At 44.8% G+C, this 23,247-nt stretch overlaps 1 protein-coding gene across 1 annotated transcript; it reads right to left on the bottom strand.

The window, feature by feature from the left end:
• Positions 1-3,053: 3,053 nt before the first annotated feature.
• Positions 3,054-20,641, bottom strand: lpcat2 (lysophosphatidylcholine acyltransferase 2). The gene is given in 15 exon segments (XM_015952843.3): positions 3,054-4,044; positions 4,200-4,291; positions 4,293-4,339; positions 6,691-6,789; positions 7,716-7,869; positions 7,947-8,072; positions 12,902-12,984; positions 13,206-13,260; positions 13,340-13,374; positions 13,573-13,631; positions 15,810-15,870; positions 15,995-16,107; positions 16,657-16,874; positions 20,020-20,162; positions 20,388-20,641. Coding segments are annotated over 15 exon segments (1,575 nt in total). The 5' UTR covers positions 20,499-20,641; the 3' UTR covers positions 3,054-3,865.
• Between the last annotated feature and the right edge of the window lie 2,606 nt (positions 20,642-23,247).

The raw sequence follows: 23,247 nt of genomic DNA, 5'->3' as shown, positions 1-23,247 counted from the left end.
GTGTGTGTGTGTGTGTTCGTGTATATGTGTGTGTGTGTGTGTGTGTGTGTGTGTTCGTGTATGTGTGTGTGTGTGTTCATGTATGTGTGTGTGTGTGTTCATGTATGTGTGTGTGTGTGTGTGTGTGTGTGTGTTCATGTATGTGTGCATGTGTGTGTGTTCATGTATGTGTGCATGTGTGTGTGTTCATGTATGTGTGCATGTGTGTGTGTGTGTGTGTGTATGTGTGTGTGTTCGTGTGTGTGTGTGTGTGTTCGTGTATGTGTGTGTGTGTGTGTGTGTGTTCGTGTGTGTGTGTGTGTGTTCGTGTATGTGTGCATGTGTGTGTGTTCGTGTATGTGTGTGTGTGTGTTCGTGTCTGTGTGTGTGTGTGTGTGTGTGTGTGTGTGTGTGCATGTGTGTGTGTGTGTGTTCGTGCCTGTGTGCATGTGTATGTGTGTGCATGTGTGTGTGTGTGTGTGTGTGTTCGTGCCTGTGTGCATGTGTATGTGTGTGTGTGTGTGTGTGTGTGTGTGTGTGTGTTAATGTCACTCCCACATTAAAGATCAGCAGAGAGGAGTTGGTTAAAATGGTGAAACGTGAACCTCCTCCACACGTGTTCCAGCTCCACTTGTTCTAATGCACATGGACACCGCTCCCAGAACTAAAGGGAACGCTTACACAACGCAACTCCAAGCCAATCAGTCTTCTGTGAAATCAAACTGTCCACTAGGGAAGCAACACTGACTGACGATCAGTTTCACCTGCTGCTGTGCAAATGGAACAGACCACAGGTGGAAATTATAGACAATTAGCAACACATCCTCGATAAAGGAATGGTTCTGCAGGTGGTGACCACAGACCACTTCTCAGTTCCTCTGCTTTCTGGCTGATGTTTGTGGCAATTTTGAACGTTGGTGGTGCTTTCGCTCTACTGGCGGTGTTAGTGACGACTCGTCGGCCAGTTGGACATTACCGATGTGTTTTAATTGTCCGGTGAAAGCCTTTAAATCGTCAGACAATATGGCTGACGTGCCTCTTCTCTGATCTTGCCAAAACAAAACAAACCTCCAGAAAACCACAAACTGACGGTTGAAAACGTGCTCTGATTCTGTGACACAAACATTATATTTTTTTCAATAATCCCTCAGATATGGTCTCTGATCTCCAGCGAGTGCCTCCAGGAGCGCTTCTTCTGAGATCTGCACACCGGAGGCTTGAAACAGCTGCATTACAAACGCGAGGCAACTTAAGACCAGACACATTTATCCTCAGCAGCGATCTATTAGAGTAGATTAACCCCTACGGACCTCTGCAACATTTAGAAATAGTTTCATATTTATTCAGATGTTTCATAATTAATAATCAATTGATCTCTAATAGTTTCCTGATAAATTCTGTAGGTTTATTTTCTAAGCAGAGGGACTGTCTATTCCTCTTTATCTGAAAATTTCAAAAAAGCACATTGATGGTTCTTTTTTCTAATTATTTTAACAGATTATTGTTGCAATAAAATATGTATAATATGCAAAGGTCAGAGGTCACTACAATACCTACTGTAAAACAAATCTGAAGCCCGTGAGGACATTGTACGTGGTTAGCACTGTTGCCTCGCAGCACGAAGGTTGCAGGTTCGAAACTCGGCTGCGGCCTTTCTGCGTGGAGTTGCGTGTTCTCCCCATGCATGCGTGGGTTTCCTCCGGGTACTCCGGTTTCCCCCACAGATCACAACATGCCCTATAGGTTATAAATTGTAAGTCACTTTGGAGAAAAGCGTCTGCCAAATAAAAATGTCCTGCGTGAGACACTCCCGGGTCTGCCATTTTGGTCGGGGTGGCTCTAAACACTGCTGCTGGTAGCATGAGATGGAGTCTACAACCCACACAAGAGGCTCAGGTGGTGCATCTCACCCAGGATGGCGCATCAATGCAAGGTGTGGCAAGGTTTGCTGTGCCTATCAGCGTAGTGTCCAGAGCATGGAGGTGCTACCAGGAGATGTGGAGGATGCAGGAGGGCAACAGCAGCAGCAGGACTGCTACTTTTGCCTTTGTGCCAGGAGAAACAGGAACAGCACTGCCAGGGCCCAGCTAAAGGACCTCCAGCGGGCCACAAAGATGAACGTGTTTTCTCAAACAGACAGAAAACAGACACCACGAGGGCGGTATGAGGGCCCGACATCCACAGGTAGGGGTTGTGCTCACAGCCCAACACCATGCGGGACGTTTGGCCTTTGCCAGAGAACACCAAGATTAGTAAATTCACCTCTGGTGCCCTGTGATCTTCACAGATAAAAGCAGGTTCACACAGAGCACATGTGACAAACGTGACAGTCTGGAGATGCTGTGGAGAACGTTCTGCTGCCTGCAACATCCACCGGCATGACTGGTTTAGCAGTGGGTCAGAAATGGTGCGGGGTGGAATTTCTTTGGGGGGCTGCAGTGCCCTCCGTGCGCTTGCCAGAGGTAGCCTGACTGCCATTTGGTACCGAGATGAGCTCCTCAGACCCCATGTGCTGGTGTGGTTGGCACTGGGTTCCTCCTAATGCAAGACAGTGCTAGACCTCATGTGGCTGGGGTGTGTCAGTAGATCCTGCAGGATGAAGGTACTGATGCTAGGAACTGGCCTGCCCGTCCCTCTACCTGAATCCAGGTGAGCACATCTGGGACGTCATGTCTTGCTCCACCCACCAACGCCACGGGCCACCACAGACTGTCCAAGAGTCGGCAGATCCTCAAGAAGATGCTAAATGAAGAAAGACACGTTCCTGCTTGTCCTGACTGATAATGGTTCAGTAACTGTCTGTCAGGAATGAGAAAAAAACAAAACAAAACGGTTAAGTTTTTAAACGCTGATTTGTGTCAAAAATGACCAGAAATAAAATATTGTAAGTAGCAACAACTCAGCAGCTATGACAAATGCACTCTTCTTCCTTGCTGAATATGAAAAAGTTTACATACTATTAACTGATTCAACTCATTTCAGTCAACTCAAAATATAAAACAGCTTCAGCTAAATGCTGCCACCTGGTGGACCTCAGAGACCCAGCTGCATCCACACACGGACACAGGGAAGCATACTTGTAAACGTGTTTTATTTAAAATGAGCAAACGTTGCAGTACCCACACACCAAAAAGAGGAAAGCCTGCATAATAGTAATCCAGTCTGCTAAATAAATAACGCTGCTTGTTAATCTCCACACATACCCGCTGGAATATGCTGCTGTAAAGAAGCACTGCTTGGCTTTTTGCTCACAAATTGCCCTATTTTTAATGGCTGCTTTGCTTCAGTAAACCTAAAGCTGCACAGACATGCTGCTGTCTCAGCAACAACAACAGTCTTCTGTAGAAATGCAAATAAGTACACATGCAAAGCAAACTTCTGGCTAATTATACAAGGTTTGTGTCCCTGCTGAGCGCAGGGGAGACGTGTAAAGCAAAGAAAGCATCCGTGCTCTCTGTAAACAGCTTTAATACAGGATCTATCTGTGGCTGGAGAGTCTTTCCTAAAGCACCAATTAAACCGCAACATCAGAGCACGAGGACTCTCCGCTTGTGAAGATGTGTTGGTTTGGCAGTTTTTCCTTGTTTGAATATAAAAACTAAAAGTGTTCATCTCAGAGAAAAGAAAGAGTGGTGAATGTTATTCATGAACGTGTTCAAACAAACTACTTACACATCACCGCGTCCCATTAAACATTTGCTTATTTTCGTGAGACAAAAATAAAACATTCAACTTACAAATTTGAAATCTAGAAGGCACTAATAGTCATAAAAAGCGCTCTGAACCAGACGGAAACCGTGACATTTACGACACATACTGCAGCAGCAACGTCACACGTAGCTGCCTTCCTCTTCCTCATATTACTGCAGCCCAACCACCGTTGTGTTCAGTCGTCTTTCTTGTCCGAAACGCTTTCGTCTTCATCTTCGGCCGATTCTGCCTGGGCGTCGAACTCCAGATCCCCGGGAATGGACTCCCTGGTGGCTTGATATCGCTGTAGCTCCAGGTAGGTGGTGAAGAGCTTGGCATACTGCGGGTGGGTGCTGGCAAAAGCTTGAAATTCATCTGAGAAATCACAAGACAAAAGAAAACATCAAGATCCGGCAACTTTCGATAGTTCTGTAACCCAAAATGTTCCATTTCAAAACACCAGACTGGTGGGAGGACAGCAGGAGGGCTGAGTGACCAACAGCCTCTGACAAGAGTCCGGATCCACTTACTGAAGGTGATGAAACCGGAGGAGTCCGCGTCGATCAGCATGAAGAGCTTCGACATGTTTGGATCATGCACACCCAGAGCGGAGCGCAGCAGCAGTAAACTCGTCGTGGGAGATTTTCCCATCATCATCCGTGTCAAAGAGCTGAACAACAGCCACAGAACAGGGAAAGTCTTTAAACGGGACTCTGTTACCTGATATAAACACAAGATCTGTCTGCTCACAAGTCACATCTGGCCTTCCGGGTAGCAGACAGCTCTGATCTTAACGAGACGCCCTTTTGTTCACTTGACATTATCCACGTGTCCCTACGCTGCCTCTGTTCTTCCTACAGTGAAACTCGTACTGACTGCTGAGCATTACCAGGAAATGAGCTTTTAGCATTTTTAAATCATCCATTTAAAACTTGCTGTTTAAGACAGGGGTGCCCAATCGTCGTCCTGGAGGGCCGGTATCCAGCAGGCTTTGTGGTTTTTCTGCTTCAACACACTTGATTAACTGGTTGAATCACCTGTGCAGCAGCTCATCAGGCTCTGCAGAAGCCTGTTGATCACCTGCTCATTGAAATCAGGTGTGTTGAAGCCGAATTACAATTAAAACATGCTGGATACCGGCCCTCGAGGACCAGGATTGGGCACCCCTGGAAAGGATTTAGCATGAATACTAAACTTATCCTTCATGCCAGTTTTTTTATATTTGTGTCAAATGCTGAGGAATATGGACGTTGCTAAGATGGAAACAGGATAATTAAACCACCAGGAGAAATTTAATAAACAAAACTGCTTCCGGGCAGCAAATCAAAATGATCCACGGGTCACAGAACCACAGTATGTTTATGTATTTAGCAGACGCTTTTGTCCAAAGTGACTTACAAGTGATAATCGGCATGTTGCCCTTGAGGCTAACAACAACAACAAAAACAACAACTTGACATCAATCATGGAGAGGAGGGAACAAGGAGTGGACAGTAGAGAGGGGGGACGGGTGCAGGGAGGGTGCTAGTTAAGAAGATGCTCTTTGAAGAGCAGGGTCTTCAGGAGTTTCTTGAAAATTGAAAAGGAAGCCGCTGTTCTGGTCGTGTTAGGAAGGTCATTCCACATTTGTGGAACGATGCATGAGAAGAGTCTGGATTGTCCTGAGCGTGGTGTAGGCACTGCTAGCCGACGATCCTGTGATGACCGGAGCGGCCGGGCCGAGACGTAAGCCTTTGCAAGAGGATTCAGGTAGATGGGAGCCGTACCATCTCGGACTTTGTATGCTAGTGTTAGCGATTTGAATTTGATGTGTGCTGCTAGCGGTAGCCAGTGGAGCTCAATGAACAGAGGGGTGACGTGTGCTCTTTTTGGCTGATTGAAGACCAGACGCACCGCTGCGTTCTGGACCATTTGAAGAGGTCTCACAGTACAGGCTGGAAGACCAGTTAGAAGGGCGTTGCAGTAGTCGAGGCGGGAGATGACAGTAGATTGCACCAGGAGCTGGGTGGCATGTTGTGTTAGGTATGGTCTGATCTTTCGTATGTTATACAGCGCAAAGCGGCATGAACGAGCAACAGAGGCAACATGATCTTTAAAGGTCAGGTGTTCATCAATCACAACACCCAGATTTCGAACCACCTTTGAAGGAGCCAGAGATAGGAAGCCATTTTGGATTGAGATATTGTGCTGTATGGATGGTTTTGCTGGGATGACAAGTAGTTCAGTTTTAGAGAGGTTGAGTTGGAGATGGTGGGATTTCATCCATTTTGATATGTCAGAGCGACAGTTTGATATTCGTGCAGAGACAGTGTGGTCGTCCGGTGGAAATGACAGATAGAGCTGGGTGTCGTCTGCATAGCAGTGGTAGGAGAAGCCATGTGATCGAATGATCTCACCCAGTGAGGTGGTGTATATGACAAAGAGAAGAGGTCCTTGTACAGAGCCCTGGGGGACTCCTGTGGCAAGATAGTGCATGGTAGAGGATTGTCCAAGCCAAGATACGCTGAATGATCATCCTGTGAAGTACTGTGTAAGTATGAAGTAATGCACAATTATCTTGGGGACAAAGACACAAAAAGAGTCTGAAACACTCGATGAACTCAGCTAAACCAGTCGAAAACTGCAAAGGGACTTGAGTCATACGAAATAAATCCGATAAAAAACTGAATCACAAGAGTCGAATTCACAAAAGAAAGGAGAAGTGAACCCAGAAGTCTTTGCCTGTTAGACCGTTTGTTTTTCCGCACATCTGCAGTGGTCTCTGGTATAAATGAACGTCTTTAGTCCATCTCTGTGGGAAAACATGTTTCATGTTCAGCCTGCATGAAAAACGCAGATCAATATAAAAATAAGTAAAAATGACTCTTAGAGCGCTTCAATCCTAGTCAAATCACTATGGAGCCTTTACTGTAGCTGAATAACCAGGATGGATGTAAATACATCACGCTGTTGCTTTCTCTTCGTTCTAATACAGAATAAGCTCCAGGCTCTACTGGAATTCACTGACCGCTCTAATCGTACCTGGAAGGCCATCTGTAAAATATCTTCTGTGTTCGCCGGCCGACACAATATGTTCACACCGATAACGTACTCCCGGAAGTCGATGGTGCCGTCTCCATCCTACAGGGAGAAAAGGACAGATGGGAGCGTTATGCTAGGGTAAAGGACGGCTATGAGCATGCATCCTTAGAATGAACTGTAAAAATATCTTCATTGAACTCAATCAATTTATTTTTTACTAAAATATTCTATTTACATTTCAATATTGGCAAGTTGCTTTAATCACAATCATCCACTCCAACCTGCCTGTGCTTATTAATCCTGTTCTGCCATTTGTGAATAAATAGAATTGTTGCAAATGGTTTAGTTAAGGGTTGATAATTTAAAGCCTGCATTGTTTTTATTCTAATGAAAAATATAGTTTCTAAAACTGAGGTTTTTATTGGCATAACACATTTATTGGTTTTATTTAGTAAATCTATAATAATATGTTGGTAATAAATCAAAACTGGCCCTTGCCTCATTTAAATCCTCCACCAGGGGGCAGTAGACACGTATGGGACTGATCATGGCAGGTTTCTGATGAAGCTACTAATCCTGATGCTCCATTTTTAAAGCCACAGACGTTTGATGTGACGATAGTCTACAGAGGTTAACTGCAGCTGTAGCTCAGCAGGTAGAGCGGGTTGTCCAGTAATCGGGAAGGTTGCAGGTTTGATCCTGGCTCTGGACAGAGAACTGGGCAAGGCGCGTAACCCACTTTGCCTGCTGGTGGCAGCCAGAGGGACCGGTGGTGCCGGTGTACAGCAGCTTCAGCTCTGCGGCTACGTCAAGGCTCATCCTCACCAGTGTGTGAATGTGTGTGTGAACGGATGAATGATACGCTGTAGTGTAAAGTGCTTTGGAGTCCTCTGACTCTGAGAGGTGTTACACATTTATCATCATTGTCATGGCTGTGGAGCAAATATTACCCTAACCCATTCCAGGCACAGAATATTTAGAAAAACACATTTAAGTGAGAGAGTCTGTTCTCGACCGTTCCTCACCCTGTCAAAAAGAGCAAAGAGCTCCTCGAGGACAGGGCTGATGGGTAATTTCAGGAAACTTGCAAACTCCTCGATGGTGATGCGTCCTCCTTTACAAGAGACGGCAATGGCAGCAAACCCCTCCAGCTCCTTCTTTATACTGTCCCACTTTAAACTGGGCGAAACCAGGTTTCAATCATTCAGTGTCCTTCAGGAATTTATCTGTGGCCTACTCTATCAAAACATTCTTACTTGAGTTTACGACTGATTTTGGTGAATTCGACCAGGCCGGCCTCCATGGGAAGAGTCAGCTCTCCAGCTGTGATCATCAGCCGGCAGTCTTCATATGTGTGATCGGTAACCGGAACCCCCAAAGCCCTAACGGTGGAGAGATTAGCCGTCAGGTCACATGGGTTAGAAACCGACTCACCGGGATGTAAAAGCAGGGACACCAGTTGGACAGAAAAGAAGAAGAAGAAGAAAATATCATTTCTATAGCGCCTCTCAAGATAAAAATCACGAGGCGCTTCACAAAAACAAAAAATGTAAAAATATTTAAAAAACATTAGAAAATTGTTAAAAATATATTTAAAATTTACCAAAAAATAGACAATTGTGATTAAAAATGTTAAGAAAGAGAGAGAGTGAATAGGAAAGAGGGAAATCAGTGAGGAAGGAGGAATAGGTGGGGAGAGCAGAATAAAGAGAGAGAGGTGAAGAAGGTCATCCAAAAGCCAGCTTGAACAAGTGAGTCTTCAGCTGCTTTTTAAAGGAGACCACCGAGTCCACTGATCTCAGGCTCAGGGGGAGAGAGGTCCAGAGTCTGGGGGCCACAGCAGCAGATGATCTGTCACCTTTGACCTTTAAGGTTGGTTTATGCTTGACGTGTGCACGAGGTCCGCACGGCTCCGCGCGACGAAATTGCGTCATTTTAGCAACCACGCCCCTCCACCGTGCCTCCGCACGGCCCAAACTTTCTGCACCGCACACCTAGGAAATTTTCTAACCACGCGGACGGTTGGACACAGAAAAACATGGCGGACTGGCAAGAACTAGTATGGCAGAGGTTCGTAAATACAGACATTTGTATGATTCAGCTCTCAGAGATCACCGTGATCAACATGTTGTTAATAATTCTTGGAGAGAAATAGCTCGCACTGTCGGAAAAGACGAGGACGCTGTTAAAAAATGCTGGAATGCCATGTTGTAAACAGTAATTTCTACTTCTACTATGGTGTAGTGCTGGATGCATGCCGTAGAGCTCCATGCTGCCCCCTACAGTTTGGGAGAATATTGGCTCACCACAGAGACGAGCCGCATGAACCATAAACGCTGCGAGTTGTGAAGCGCTTTCCATCCATGAGCCGCATCACCGCGCGGAAAGTTAACGCATCAAGCAAAAACCAAGCGTTAGCCTGGTGCTGCACAACCAGTAGGCTTTGATCACTGGACCTCAGGGACCTGCTGGGGGTGTAGGGACTAAGAAGATCACCAATGTAAGTGTCCATATAAGGCCCTATAGACCAGAACCATGGTTCTCCTCTTATCTTTCTGAGCGCTCCTTTTCTGTGGCCGTCTCCAAGTTTAGGTCCTCCACCACCTCCCTTAATAGTGTCCCACAAGGTTCTGTGTGGACCAGTCGAATGCGGCATATTGGACAGTTACCAAAGCGTGGGAACAGTTGTCATCTTGATGTCTCTACGTGTTTGCCAGCCCCTCCAAAGGTACCCCACACTTCCTGACTCACACAAACTAAACTGTGGAACGTTTGCAAAGGTGTTCTGATGTGTTGTAAAGCGTCTTGGGGAGTTGTAGTACTCAGTGGTTCCTAACCTTTTTTGACTGGTGGACCCCCTGAGCCGTTTACTCGTACCACGAATACCCCCTTAGTCTAACGTGTTGACGATTCCCCAAAAGTAGAATGTGCAACTGATTATTAAATGAAAATGATTTCATCAAATCTCCTAAACGCTGAACCACGTCTCACTTCCTGTCTGGCTTGGGGGAATTCATTAACTTTAACAATCCTCATGCAGGGTCCAGACTCCATGAGGAAGCTTGCATCTGGATCCCCACCACAGCTGGAGTAAATGCTCTGACTGGACTCGATCATTCCTGATCCGTGTGAAACTGGAGCGTATCCATTCTGCTTCAGGCCCTCTCTCAGTAGCAGCTGCAGCCCCGCTCTGGGTTTTCCTTCATGTGCTGTTTCTTAACCCTGGTCCTCAGCGCCCCTCTGTCCTGCTTTAGGTGTTTCGCTGCTGCCACACACCTGATCTAAATGAGCGAGTGATTAACAGGTTTCTGCAGCACTTGATGTCACCATGAGAAGGTAATGCAGATATGTAATCAGCTGGGCTGAAGCAGAGATGTGGAAAACATGCAGGACAGAGGCGCTTGGTTTATTATTCATTTGGGTGGGAATGGGCCATGTGGTCTAAAATCTATTTCACTATATATTCTTTATTTCAGTGTGTGTTTTATTTATGTCAGAATGACTGTTTGTTTACATTTACACATGAATTTCAGAACAAATACTTCTAAAACGTATTGAACATTTAACGTTCAAAAATTATTACAAATACTTTCTAGTAGGGCTGCTCGATTATGGCAAAGATAATAATCACGATTATGGTGACTGAAATTCAGATCTCGATTATTTAGGACGATTTTTCAATTTATGTTGATTTTATTTGTTTTTATTCAGTCAGAAAAACTGCTCAGGGCACAATCAGGACAAAAATAAATAAGAAACAAGATGATCACTAAAATAACTCCTGATTCCCAGTATAAAAAGACCAATATACTTATAGCTCATAGTCTATGACCCAAGGGCTGTAGACCTTGGTTTAACTCAAGTCTAACCAGTACAGACCCAAATACCAGTATCTTGCAAATACTGACAGCAAGAATTATACAGTGGCATTTATAACAAATAAATGCAAATAAATTGATGTTCACAAAATGTTGCATAACATTTATTGAGTCGTGTCAAGGTGCTGTAGGAGCGTGCACTAGCACCGTGTCCTCAGAGAGATTAGTTATTAGTTATCAGCGTGAGGAACTTATTTCTACCTTATTTATAAACTATTTATTTACAAGCCCATCAGTGAATGTAAAAATTGTCCCAACCACAGCTGCACCCCCCACCCCCCAACCCGGTCTCAACAATCGGGGCAAGCTGCACGTGTGTTTAGCACGCCGCACACGCACATTTATCCGTTTTTGGCGGCTCAGGAGCCCGCAGGTGCGGTGTGTGTGTCACTCACTCTGGTTACTCCAACAGGAAGCCGACTCCGAGAGCCGTTTCTGTAGCGACTGACACATCACTGCATCATTCCCAGGGAGGAGCGCTTCATTTGAAACTCGGGGCAGCGCAAGTGGGAGGAGCAAATAATCAGCTTGTTTTGTTTTTATAATCGTTCAAAATTCAGATCGTAATCGTGATTAAAATTCGATTAATTGAGCAGCCCTGCTTTCTAGTATAGTTTATGATATTATGATTTACTCTCCAAACCATGCAACACCAAATCCTCATATGAATGAAGATGATATTTAAGTAAAACACAAGCTAAGTGTGACGGAAACACAATATTCTAAATAGTTGTAAAAACAGGAATAACATTTCTTCCTGATTCATGTGTTAGGAGATCGTTTTGGGCCGCTGCTGTAAAAAGAGTGAGGCGCGAACCGGAAAAGCGTCTGCCGATCACAATTCAGCAACGGATTATGAAAGAACGGATAACGCTCGAGACACGCGGATTCTTCCTGATGTAAGAGGTGAGTCTCCGCTTTGTTTTGGTTGTTTTGGTGTCGACATCATCCTAACGCACATCGTTCTGTCACTCTTAGAATAACAGTAAAAACTGTGAGACACGCTGGCAGCGAATGAGTTAACAAACAATAAATAAACAGCTGCAGATGGAAATTTGTTCAAACTAAATCACGGGAGATGTCCAGCAGTTTGGAAGTGTGTGTGTTTATCATGTGTTTAAAAACAACAACAAACAGCATTTAAGGGATTCGTGTTAACGAGCTACTAACGCAGATATGGGTTTACTGTTTCCAGAGTTATTACCGAGGACGTTTCTGTCATGTCTGCGTCTCCCTCATGTGTCTCCTTGTGTGCTCCATCCCCCTCTAAGTATCCCCTCATGTGTCTCCTTGTGTTCCTCATGTGTCCCCTGGTCTGCAGCCCTCCAGATCATCCCTCCCAGGTCCTGTGTTCCTTCAGTCTCCCCCGGTCACCCCTCTGCCATTTTTTATAGGTTCAGCTTCTCATTTTATTAGTCTCTTCAGTGTTTTTGTAGTTTTCCTTCCCCTTAGAATATTTGTTATTTTTGCTGCTTTTCTTGTCTTTAGGTTTTTACTCTTCGGTCATGTTGGTTTCCTCCCTGATTAGTTAATTGCTTTCACCTGCTTTCTCTCCCCACACACCTGCAGCCTATCTGCCTCTCATCATGCCCCAGTGTATATAACCCTGTCTGCGTCTCTGTCTGGTGTTGGGTCATTGTCACCTTTGTCTTGTTCCCCTCTCTAGATTTGGATCTTCGTTTTTGGATTCTAGGTTTTGTTATTTGGGACTTTGTTTTTTTTGGCTCCCTGCCTTTTTGGACTTATTCTTAATAAAAGGATTTTACGTTATTGCTCCACTAAGTGCCACCTGCATCTTTGGGTCCTAACCTCCTCTTGGCTGCCCATCATGACAGTTTCTATGTTAAACATCAGCTCCTGAAACCTAAACCAGGTCCATGTGACCAACGTTTCCCCGCCTTTGGTACTGCTGAATCCACGTGCTCTGCACTGCGCAGCAGCATCTTTTTTACTCACCAGGGCGAGAGTTGTTATCATCTGGGTGATGAAATATACATTTTTCCATGTACCCCTGTAATGCACTCACAGACCCCTGGTTGGGAATCACTGCTCTAGACGGTTGTATATAACAGTTGCAGCCCGGTGAGATACCGGTTAGAAGTGGCTGATCCAGCTCGTGTGTTTCTCATCAAGTCGTGCCCGATTCTGTGTGGCTACAACTTTATGTTGTAATTGTTCAAATGTAAACTTTCATTTATCTATCAAACTTTGTTTTTTATGCATGGAGCACGCAGCTGGATGTGCAGCTCAAACCATGAAACCACGAAGCACCGGTTATCACCAGAGAGTGATTTTTATAAAACATGACAGAAGCGTGACCACAGGGCACCCACCGGGCCATCGTTTCGCGCACTCTGCAGGCAAACAGAGCCGCGCTTTTCTTCTCCTCCTCCGTCGGGACGTGTGGCGGCAGGAACTGGGAAAAAAGAGCAGAGAAAAACAGGAAGTAGGGTGAAAGGAAGGTCGAACAAAGAGCTAACTTTGTTTACCTCAACATGAAAACACATCTCTGCTACATGATAACAGCAGAGACCACAACCAGGACCATCTGCATAGATTTCCTGTAAACTAGCAGCATCGTGCAGCTTGGGAGTGTTTATGAATGCATGAACGAGGTGAATCCGGAATGGCCTTTACCTCGATCTCTACGGTGGTGTAGAGCTGGCACAGAGTCAAGAGCAGCAGCGTCTTCCTGCACACAGAACAAATAAAGCAGCGTTATTTAGCTTCTGTAGCGTTTACGGTTAGGAGAAACACTGGTCTGTACTCACGAACTGAACCCTTGCCAAGTCCAAGTAACCGTGTCCTAAAGAAAACACAATGACTAGAGGTAAAGAGATCCATAAACAATAAAACCAAAGCTTCATGAAAATATTGCTGAGATGGAGCAAATGGTCATAATCGGCTCGTGCATTTCATCTAAACTCTTATTTTCAGACAAACTGCAGTTCTAATAGTGACAGTGCAGTTATTAATGTTTATTATATTGATTAGATGGGCTCACCATTGTGTTGGGATATCTTATAACAACAGGCTGCACTGGAACTCCTGGAATAAAGGCACCTACAGGTGGGAACAGAAGGTATCAGTGAGGAGAAAATAGATCAAATAATCAACAATGAGCAGCTTCAGGACTTTTAAACACGCTAGAATCACTCGAGACGTTCACGAACAAATCAAATCTTTTGAACATCTTTTTGAGGTAAATGGCTCTCGAATAAACGGCTCCCTTCAAAGAGCCATGAGTCCCATCACTACCTGGAATCCCTGTTTTCCCACCTGACAACCAGCAGGAGACTCACATGTGAAAACACTAGGGAGGCTCAATATATCGACGTCAACATCGGTATCGGCCGGTGTTGGTCATTTTTAACATGTCGGTATTGGCTTGATAAATAAAACTGGGCCGATATTAACAACTGATATTTTCCATTTGTGTACCTGTTTCAGAGGGTGGGGTGGGTGATGATGTGTGTTTAGTCATGTGACAGTGATGGTAACCATCTCAAAGCGTAAGTGTGTGTGTGTGTAAGTGTGTGTGTGTGTGTGCGTGTGTGCGTGCGTGCATGTAGGTATATGTATATATATATATATATATATATATATATATATATATATATATATACATATATATATATATATATATATATACATTGTGATTACTCTCAGGAAGTCCACAGAATGTAGTTAAAAGTCTTCAGCTTGTCCAAAATGCTGCAGCTAGAGTTCTGATGAGAATTAAAAAGAGAGATCATATCTCTCCTGTCTTAGCTTCCCTACATTGGCTACCTGTTAAATTCAGAATAGATTTTAAGATCCTTCTTCTCACATATAAAGCTCTTAATAATCAAGCTCCATCATACATCAGTGATCTGATTGTTCCATATGTTCCTAACCGAGCACTTCGCTCTCAGACTGCAGGTCTACTGGTGGTTCCCAGAATATCTAAAATTAGGATGGGAGGCAGATCTTTTAGTTATCAGGCTCCTCTCCTGTGGAACCAGCTCCCAGCTTTAGTGCGTGAGGCAGACACCTTGTCTACTTTTAAGACTAGGCTTAAAACATTTTTATTTGATAGGGCTTATGGTTAAAATCTGATGTTAGCCCAGATCTGGACAAGTGGGGGAGTAGAGGGAGGTGGAGTGTACAGTCGGTAAAGACGGCTCTCCCTTGCCCTGCCTCCAACATGCCTCCATCTAAATAGGATAGATTATCCAGAGTTATCTCTGTAGTTATGCTGCTATAGGCTTAGACTGCTGGAGGATACACTGACCACTTTCCACACTCTACTGCTTTCTTCTACAGTCTGCTCTTTAACTGTATTATTTCCTGCTATTTCAGCTGTTAACTTTATTTTCTCTCTAAGTGTTTTTCTCCCCAGAAGAAGCTACAATGATGTTCTGCTGAGCTGCGGTGGCCTCATGGAGGGGGCCATCGTCTAGCACACTGCTGCTAACCACTTAAACATTCTCTCTCTCCTGATAATAACTTTTTACTTTCCTTGACGTTGGATGTGCTACTACTAGTTTATCAGTTTAATTATAGATCCACTAGGATAAATACAATAAAGTTTATCTCTCACCAAATAGAATATTTACTAAGACATCACAATGTAACCTGTGTGTGTGTGTGTGTGTGTGTGTGTGTGTGTGTGTGTGTGTGTGTGTGTGTGTGTGTGTGTGTGTGTGTGTGTGTGTGTGTGTGTGTGTGTGTGTGTGTGTGTGTGTGTGTGTGTGTGTGTGTGTGTGTGTGTGTGTGTGTGTGTGTGTGTGTGTGTGGAGGATGGCTGCTTATACTGAGCCAGGATTCTCTGGAGGTTTCTTCCTGTTAAAAGGGAGTTTTCCTCTCCACTGTCGCTGCATGCTTGCTTAGTATGAGGATTGCTGTAAAGACTCTGACACTAGTCAGTGACTTGATGCAACCTGCTGGGTTCCTTATATAGGAAACTTTTTACTGATTGGCTTAATGACCTGGCCTGTATTGGAATGTTTATGTGTGAAGGTCCTTGAGACGACTCTTGTCCTGATTTTGGCGCTTTATAAATAAACTTGAATTGAAATGAATATATATAGGTTATCCACCATATCAGCAAAATTATTATTGGTATCGTCCCAAAATTTCAAATTGGTGCATCCCTAGAAAACACTTGTTGGAGTTTATTAACAATAAATCACACAATAAAATACTATGCAAAGGGATATTTTGTTGTTCCACTATGAAATCAGCAATAAGACAGCATACCTTGTTTAAAAGTGATAAGACAAGAGCGATTTGTGCATGTTCCCTCTGGAAAAATCAGGACCTGCGGCACCAAGCATCACTGTTCAGTTTTCATGCATTTTGCTCCAGTTTTGTTTATTAGATTTGAAAACTGATAATCCTTGAGTCAGAGTTTGAAAGGTTTGTTGAGTTTTGAGTTGACAAACCTGCGGCCAGTGGCCTCTTGACTTGGCTCTACTGTCGATTTCCTGGATGGTGTTCCTCCTGGAGTCTGGGTCCTGTCTAGAAACCAGCACCGGCTGGAGGCAACGCAGAAACCCTGCAGCAATGCAACACATACACGGCATTAACACACACACACACACACACACACACAAACATACACACACACACACACACACACACGGGAGGAAAACTGTTACTGCAATCGTCCTGTTATCTTCCCTGGTTGCTTCACTAACTTGCAGGTTTTGTAAGCATAAGGAGGCGGAGCCTAATCCATTCCCTGTCTGACTCATGCAGCAGCAATATGAAACACGCTGCAGTTTTGTCAATAAAATGGGCAATTCACTGAGCTAATGGAGGAAGTTCAGTTCACAAAGACATCTGTAAATGTTAGTCGGATCAGCGTGTGTGTCTGATGTGTCAAAGTAACGACTTTCTACAGAACACCAAGGAGGTCTCACTGAAAATCACACGTCTTGTGTAATCGACCACAGTGTCTCAGAGGGTAAGAAATGTACCGTCACACACACACACACACACACACACACACACACACACACACACACACACACACACACACACACACACATACACACACACACACAGATCCTGCAGATATGAAATAGCCAAATAATTGTCTTACTGCCAAAGATGGGCGTGGCTAAGTTCTCGACACGCGAGACAGTGGAGGGAAGGCCAGCGACGACGCACACGATCCCATCAAAAAAGGTGGAGTGGGGGGCCACGGCCAGAATGGGGGCCTCGTTGCTGTTGGCCTTCTTACCCTTCACCACAACTCGGAAGCCCATGGAGAAAAAGTAGGCCCTCCCCAAGGCGGCCATCACCCACCGACACATGAACCTGCAGGTGGGAAGAAAAACAGGTTGTTCGTCGTGTCTTAGAAAATCTAGAAAGGTCTTGTTTTCCTTTCCTGTATTAAACTACGAACATCTCATGATGAGTTGTAATTGGTTCTGTTGGTGATGATCAAAACGAATCACTAGTCAGCACGATCGTCCTATCTGCTCAATGGCTTGTGTGAAACTCAGAGTTCTGACTTTCTTTGTCTTTGATTTACATGTGAAAATTTCACAGAATAATAAATTTCAAGTTAATTGAATAATACTGATAATCACAGTTGTTAGAAATGTGTTTCAGTCTGCATCAGCAGCTGAGAGCTGTACGAGAATCAGAAGTCAGTGTCTGTCCTCAGAAGCAGAATCAGAATTTCCTCCTTCTGACCTTTAATAGTAAAAGTGATTATGTAAAGGGACTTTACGGAGTTTTGAATTTTTATGCTCGCGATTGCCCCCTCAGGCCAAAGCGTTAATTAAATAATTAGGTTCTGTACCTTTCTCTTCAGCACAGCCGACAAAGGTTTATGATGGGTCAGTCCTCCTGCATGCTCAGATCATTCCCTTCCCTTGCTTGAAAAATTGTTCCAAGATGAAAGTTGAACCCACATCTTTTTTATCTGTGAATTCAATGCCGTTCGGCGAGTCTCAAATAAAAATTTGGGCATCTTACTGTAAAAAAATATACCATTAATGTAAAAAAGAAACTAAATAAACTATGTTCACATCCAGAATCAAACCCAGGTCAGGACATCTTACAAGGTGAGCTAAAGCAGCAGTGACGTCGTTTGTGTCTGTAACATTTATATCCTTGATGACAGCTGAAACAATGTCAAACCAAAGAACGGTTCGGAGTGAAAATGGCTGTTTTGTTGCTAATTAGCAGGAAATATCTAGAAGAAAGTTCTACAGAAAGTAGCTAAGGGTCCTCAGAAATGTAGCTAGCTTTGTCACTAGGCGTTAGGAACAGCGACAAAGTGGCACTGCCTCTCTCTCTGCTGCTAAAGCTACGGATAGCAAATGCTACGGGCGATGCCTGAGCGTGAACGCGCATGAAGCAGCCTGCTCGACCCGAGCATCTCTCTTTTTCTGTGATTTTACAGAAAAACAGGCAATCACAGTAAAAATGCCAGGGCTCATTCTACAGGACCAGGGCATTGCAGGAGAATGTATGAAGAAGACATTTATTATTTCTATACATGTTTTGGCTGTCATACTTCCTTATAGTCCCTTTAAGTAACAAAAGTCTGTTCTGTGCAACAAGATGTTACAACAACCAGTTGCTTCCCTTAAATCTAAACTAAAAAGGAGGACAACACGAAGCAGAGTAAGGCACTAAGACTAAATAATGAGTGGTTGTTTTCATTCGGGATTACAAGCCATAAATATTTAAAGCTGCATTATTCCTGCTCCACTGGGCAGGAGGCTTAACCCAGAGAACACTGCGTAACTTGGTTGTGACTGAGATGTGGTCTCTTTTATCATGCAGAAGGCACAGATTCAGATCCTGTACACACCTCACACCTGTGCAAAGCTTAGAGCAGCAGGGCGCTGGGCCAGTAACTACGAGCGGCTTCAGGTGCTTTCACAGGTGAGGGGTTGATGCGAGCTGTTCTGAGCAGAAGGCAGACATGATTGAAAAGTGATGTAAAGCTGGATGGGGGGTTCACCAAGAGCACATTTCACACTGTTGTGTTTTCTGAACTGGGGGAAGGCAGGAGACCCCTTGGACAAGTCACCGGCCCATCAGAGAGCCAAAACCAGTAGATACCTAAATCATTGTAAGCAAGCAGTGTTTTTGTGCTCAAGTAAGACCTTACCAACAGATGGCCATTAGGGTCAAAGTCCTGGGGCGTGCAACCTCCATGAAAACAAGAACATCCGATTCCCTTTAACGACTGGCAACGAATAAAGAAGTAAACGTGTAACAGAACGTTTATTAATGCTGAAAGTTTTGTAACCGTTTGTTACAAATCAGTAAATGCATTCTGTCCTCACGGGCTTCCGTAGAAGGAAACATGGCATCCAATATGGCGTCGCCCAGAGACTAAGACCCGCTCCATGCATTTTAGACCAGAGTTTTATGGTTATATGCTAATATATTTCAACAACCGGGTCTCTTTTAATTCATTTACAACACTCCAATGGATATTTCCAGAGCTTAATGGTTCAAAACTACAAATTGTCACTTTAACATAAAACGGGGAGATTCACATCTTCAGATCCTGTTCAACCCTCTGCTCCACCAAAACCCTTATCACCACTTCCTCTCTCAGAGCTGAGCTAAGGCTCGTGGGCCAGATCAAATCTAGCAAGGCATGACTCAGCAAAAGTGAATGAAGATGCATGGTTTTTGAGCCCCGTCGGGAACTATTACTTTGAGAATGTGCAGCCTCACTCTGCCTGTCTTTTTTCATTACATTTGCAAAAAAAAAACACTTCTGCCTTCAAGTCAGTTTCAGAAGCCAAACTCCATATTGTTGTTCTGGGAATCAGTGCATATTTTACTGGTGTACTGGACGAGCTCTGGAAAAGACAGCTTCCTCTTTTCTCATAGAGACACAGTGGTGTCTGCTGGCTGTTTTCCCCTGGAGCATGAATCTATGCAAACACACACACACACACACACACACACACACACACACACACACACACGCACAATAACCGTTTACTAAGACAAAACATTTTAAAAGTTTTTTTTTTAAATACTCCACTTGGGTCACCTATTATTTTGGACTATGTTCTACTGGGACTTGTACATGAGACAAGAGCTAATTTGTGACTTTATTATGACTTGTGTGATATTTGAGGATGCAGCCTTTTCCCAGTGAGACTGGAGTTTGTGCATTTGCACGAGTGTGTCACACACTTTATTCTGGTGAAAATATGCTTACCTAAAGTTATTTCCTTAAATCCCCTCACCTCTAAGAGGTTATCCTGCATGTCTCCTACAGAGGACACAAAGATGCACACCACTGCACTGTGCTAGTGGGGCAACTGGGACAAAATTCAGCTAATGTTAGCAGTAGATGTCAAGCAGGGCGACCAGGAAGCAGGACTTGGTGACGTTGATGACTCCAGATAAGATGTGATGGAGGTCACAGTCTGAGATGAAGGTTCTCCTAAGGTTCAAGTGAGATGGGGTTTGTTACCTCCTCCAGCCTGTCATTGGCTCCACGGCTCCTTTCAGAGGATGCATGAAGGTTATAATGAAAGACACTGGCCAGGTCACCATCAGCACCAACGACATGAGGATGGCTCGAACCGGGACCAGGAAGATCCCCAACAGGACACACTACACGGCGGTGGGGGGTGGGGGGCAGAAACAGAACAGGACTTATAAGAATCACAAATCCAGTTTTCTGAAAATCAGACAATGACGTGCATTGTTTGTGCTGTCAGGTGATCGTTAAACCCTCTGGAGATTGTGTGTGCGTGTGTGTGTGTGTGTGTGTGTGTGTGTGTGTGTGTGTGTGTGTGTGTGTGTGTGTGTGTGTGTGTGTGCGTGTGCAGTACTCACTTTAACGACAGCAGCTGTGGACAGTGTGGTGTCTTGGACGAACGGGTTGATGACCGCCGGCAGCAGCAGCGACTGCTGCCTCGGTAAGGCGAAGACTCGCCGCGGCGGCATGTCGGTCCGGTCCTCGGCTCGGCTCGGCGAAAGCGGGCGGTCCACCGCGCCTTGCGTTACGTTATCATCTCTTCACTTCCTCAAATGCTGCAGGGCTGTTCTCGGTCTTTACACGTGAACCTGCAGCTCTCAGAACCAACAGAGGGGCGCCGGACTCACGTGGAGCTCCACCTACCGAGGCCGAGTCCCTTCTCCCCGGATTAGACAGGTCTCCACAAACCCGCCGTCGTCCTATCGGCTCCTGCATCTCTTCTGGGTCATTTATTACAGCCACATGCTTTTTATTTTCTTTAAATTGAAAAGTAGAATTATTAAACCAACTGTAATTACAAAAAAAAGTAAAAATGTTCAGTTTAATCTGCGAACAAACTGATTAAAAAAAGATTAATGTTGGTCTGGGTTTAAAAGTTCCTACACATGCCCACTAGATGGCGCTGTTTCACAGCATATTTTTCACCTTTATTAGATTAGTTTATATTCCTGGATACTTTAAATGTAATTGTAATGTGATAGTGCGGTTTAAAATTGCCAGCCACTTCCAATTTTAAACCGCACTTAGACACTGATGGCTGAGGGTGTAAGTGGGGTGGTGCGGTGGCATCAGCTGGCATATGCTGGATGATGCCCGCACTGCCCACTCACCACAGCCATGGAATACACCTCATGATCACACAACACTATATTGGAGCAGGCGGAGGGAGACTAGGGGTCTTAGCCACCTCTGTTGTTGCTAGGCTTCCTGGGGCTGGAGGCTAGGAGGGAGATCTGGCCGTCTGGTTGGGGTCTGGGGTGGTGGGTTGCTGTGCTCAGCGTTGGGCGGGGGAGCCTGCTCATCAGCACCCCAGCAGAAAGGGTCAAACTCTGGTAACCGGTGATGGTTGTACCCAATGTGCAGCAGTACCGGGACCAGAGTGAATAGGGTGTGTATGGGGAGCATGAGTGGGTGTCCGGCGTGCATTTTTGTAAGTCTTGGGTTGTATGTGCATGTGTGAGCATGAAGGAGAGAGTGTGTGACTGTGTTTGTGTATGACTGTATATGTCAGGTGGGGCCTTTGGGTCCTCCCCTCTCCTGGAACTTCTCTTGATGATATAGATCTTTGTCCCCCCTCCCCCTGCCACACCTGGTGTGGGGGCTTGTGCCTTGGTCTGCCTGAGTGTTCGTGGCAACCGTGTCTGGGGGTTTAAAGATTTTGGCATCTGCCTGTTAGATCCCGGTGGCTGCCTGGTGGGGTCTGGGTCCCTGGGCTCTGCTGGGTCCCCGGCGGGGGTGGTCGCCCCTGGGTCCCGGGTCGCTGGGTCCCGGGCTCGGCCGACTAGGGGGTGGGAGGCTGCGGGCGGGCCTGTGGGCTTGCCGCTGATATCTCCAGGGAGTCTGCCGGCTGCTGGTTGTGGCCCCCCGGGGCGATCCTCTGTGCCTCTCGAGGGGGGCGGGGGCCTTCCTGGTTGCAGTCTCCTTGGGGTTCCTGCGTTCTGGGGCAGCGCCTGGATCTCTGGGACTTGGAGCTCCCCCCGTCTCCTGCGCATCTTTGGGGGGCGGATCTGTGGTCCCTCACTCTCTCTGTTGGACGCTCCTATAGAGAATCCTTACATAAACAAGCGCGTGTACACACACAGGTGCTCACATGGTGCTCTCAAAGGTATGGGCTTGGGCACGTTCAACACAGGTCTTAAGACTATGGGGGCACTTAATGCGTTGTGATTTATTATCGTGATTCTTCAGTTAAGCAATGTTGATTATATATATATTTTTTTTTTCTTTTCATCAAGTTGACGCAGTGATAGGTAGATCTTGTTGTATTGTTGTTGTGTCCCTTTTTTGTGTCCCTTTGTTTGTTTTTTTGTCTTTTTTCTGCAGGTCTAGAAGCAGACTCTTGTTCATTATTGTTTATTTTTGTGGAACCCCCCCCCCCCCCCCTCTCTCTCTCCCCACCTTTTCTTTTCCTTTCTCTTTCACCTCTGTCTCCGTGTCTGGTCGGAATTACAAAGCATTCAACAACAACAATAACAATAAAGTTTTAAGTATCAGGCGTGACATTAAAAGCAGACGCTTTGATGCTCCACCTGAGAATAAATCTGTAAGGCTTGTCACCAGCATTCAGACATCAATTCTGCTTGCTTCACAGCCAGACAGGACACGGTAAAAAAATAAATTAATTAATTAAAAAAAAGTATTATTGAATTGAATTGTGTACACCAATGAGCTCTAAACACAACTAGCTTATCGTTCAAGTTTTTATTTTTTGATTTTCATTCCATAATCTTAAAAACAGACAATAAATATCCTTGTGTATTTATCTTTCCCTTATGATGAAATGACCAAATCTTAGTTTATTTTCCCCTCCTGTCTTACTTAAATATTCTGCGTAATCAATAACACTGTTATCACTGTCCCTGCGTTTAATATTATTAAGTGCTACTTAGTTCTGTTTTTATTTTATTAATTTTTGTTAGTTTGCTAAATTTATTGTTAGCTTGAAAAGAAATAAAGAAAATATTTTATATAGCGCCTCTCAAGATAAAAATCAAGGTCATGGTGCTTGTCCATGTAAGGCCCTATAGACCAGAACCAGGATCTGGAAATGAACCCTGAAGTTGACTGGCAGCCAGTGAAGCTGGAGGAGAAGCGGGGTGATGTGGGTCTACTTTGATGCATATAACTTCTGTAGAATCCTTTTTGTTTGTTTGTTTGAATAAATGCAAATGATGTTTCTTTTCTGGCTTCATTTTTTTGACAGTGAGCAAGCTGACA

The sequence above is a fragment of the Nothobranchius furzeri genome, chromosome 9 (assembly GCF_043380555.1).
Source record: "Nothobranchius furzeri strain GRZ-AD chromosome 9, NfurGRZ-RIMD1, whole genome shotgun sequence".
NCBI classification, from domain to species: domain Eukaryota; kingdom Metazoa; phylum Chordata; class Actinopteri; order Cyprinodontiformes; family Nothobranchiidae; genus Nothobranchius; species Nothobranchius furzeri.
Note: the sequence above shows the minus strand (reverse complement) of the source record. Positions and strands in the feature narration are given on the sequence as shown.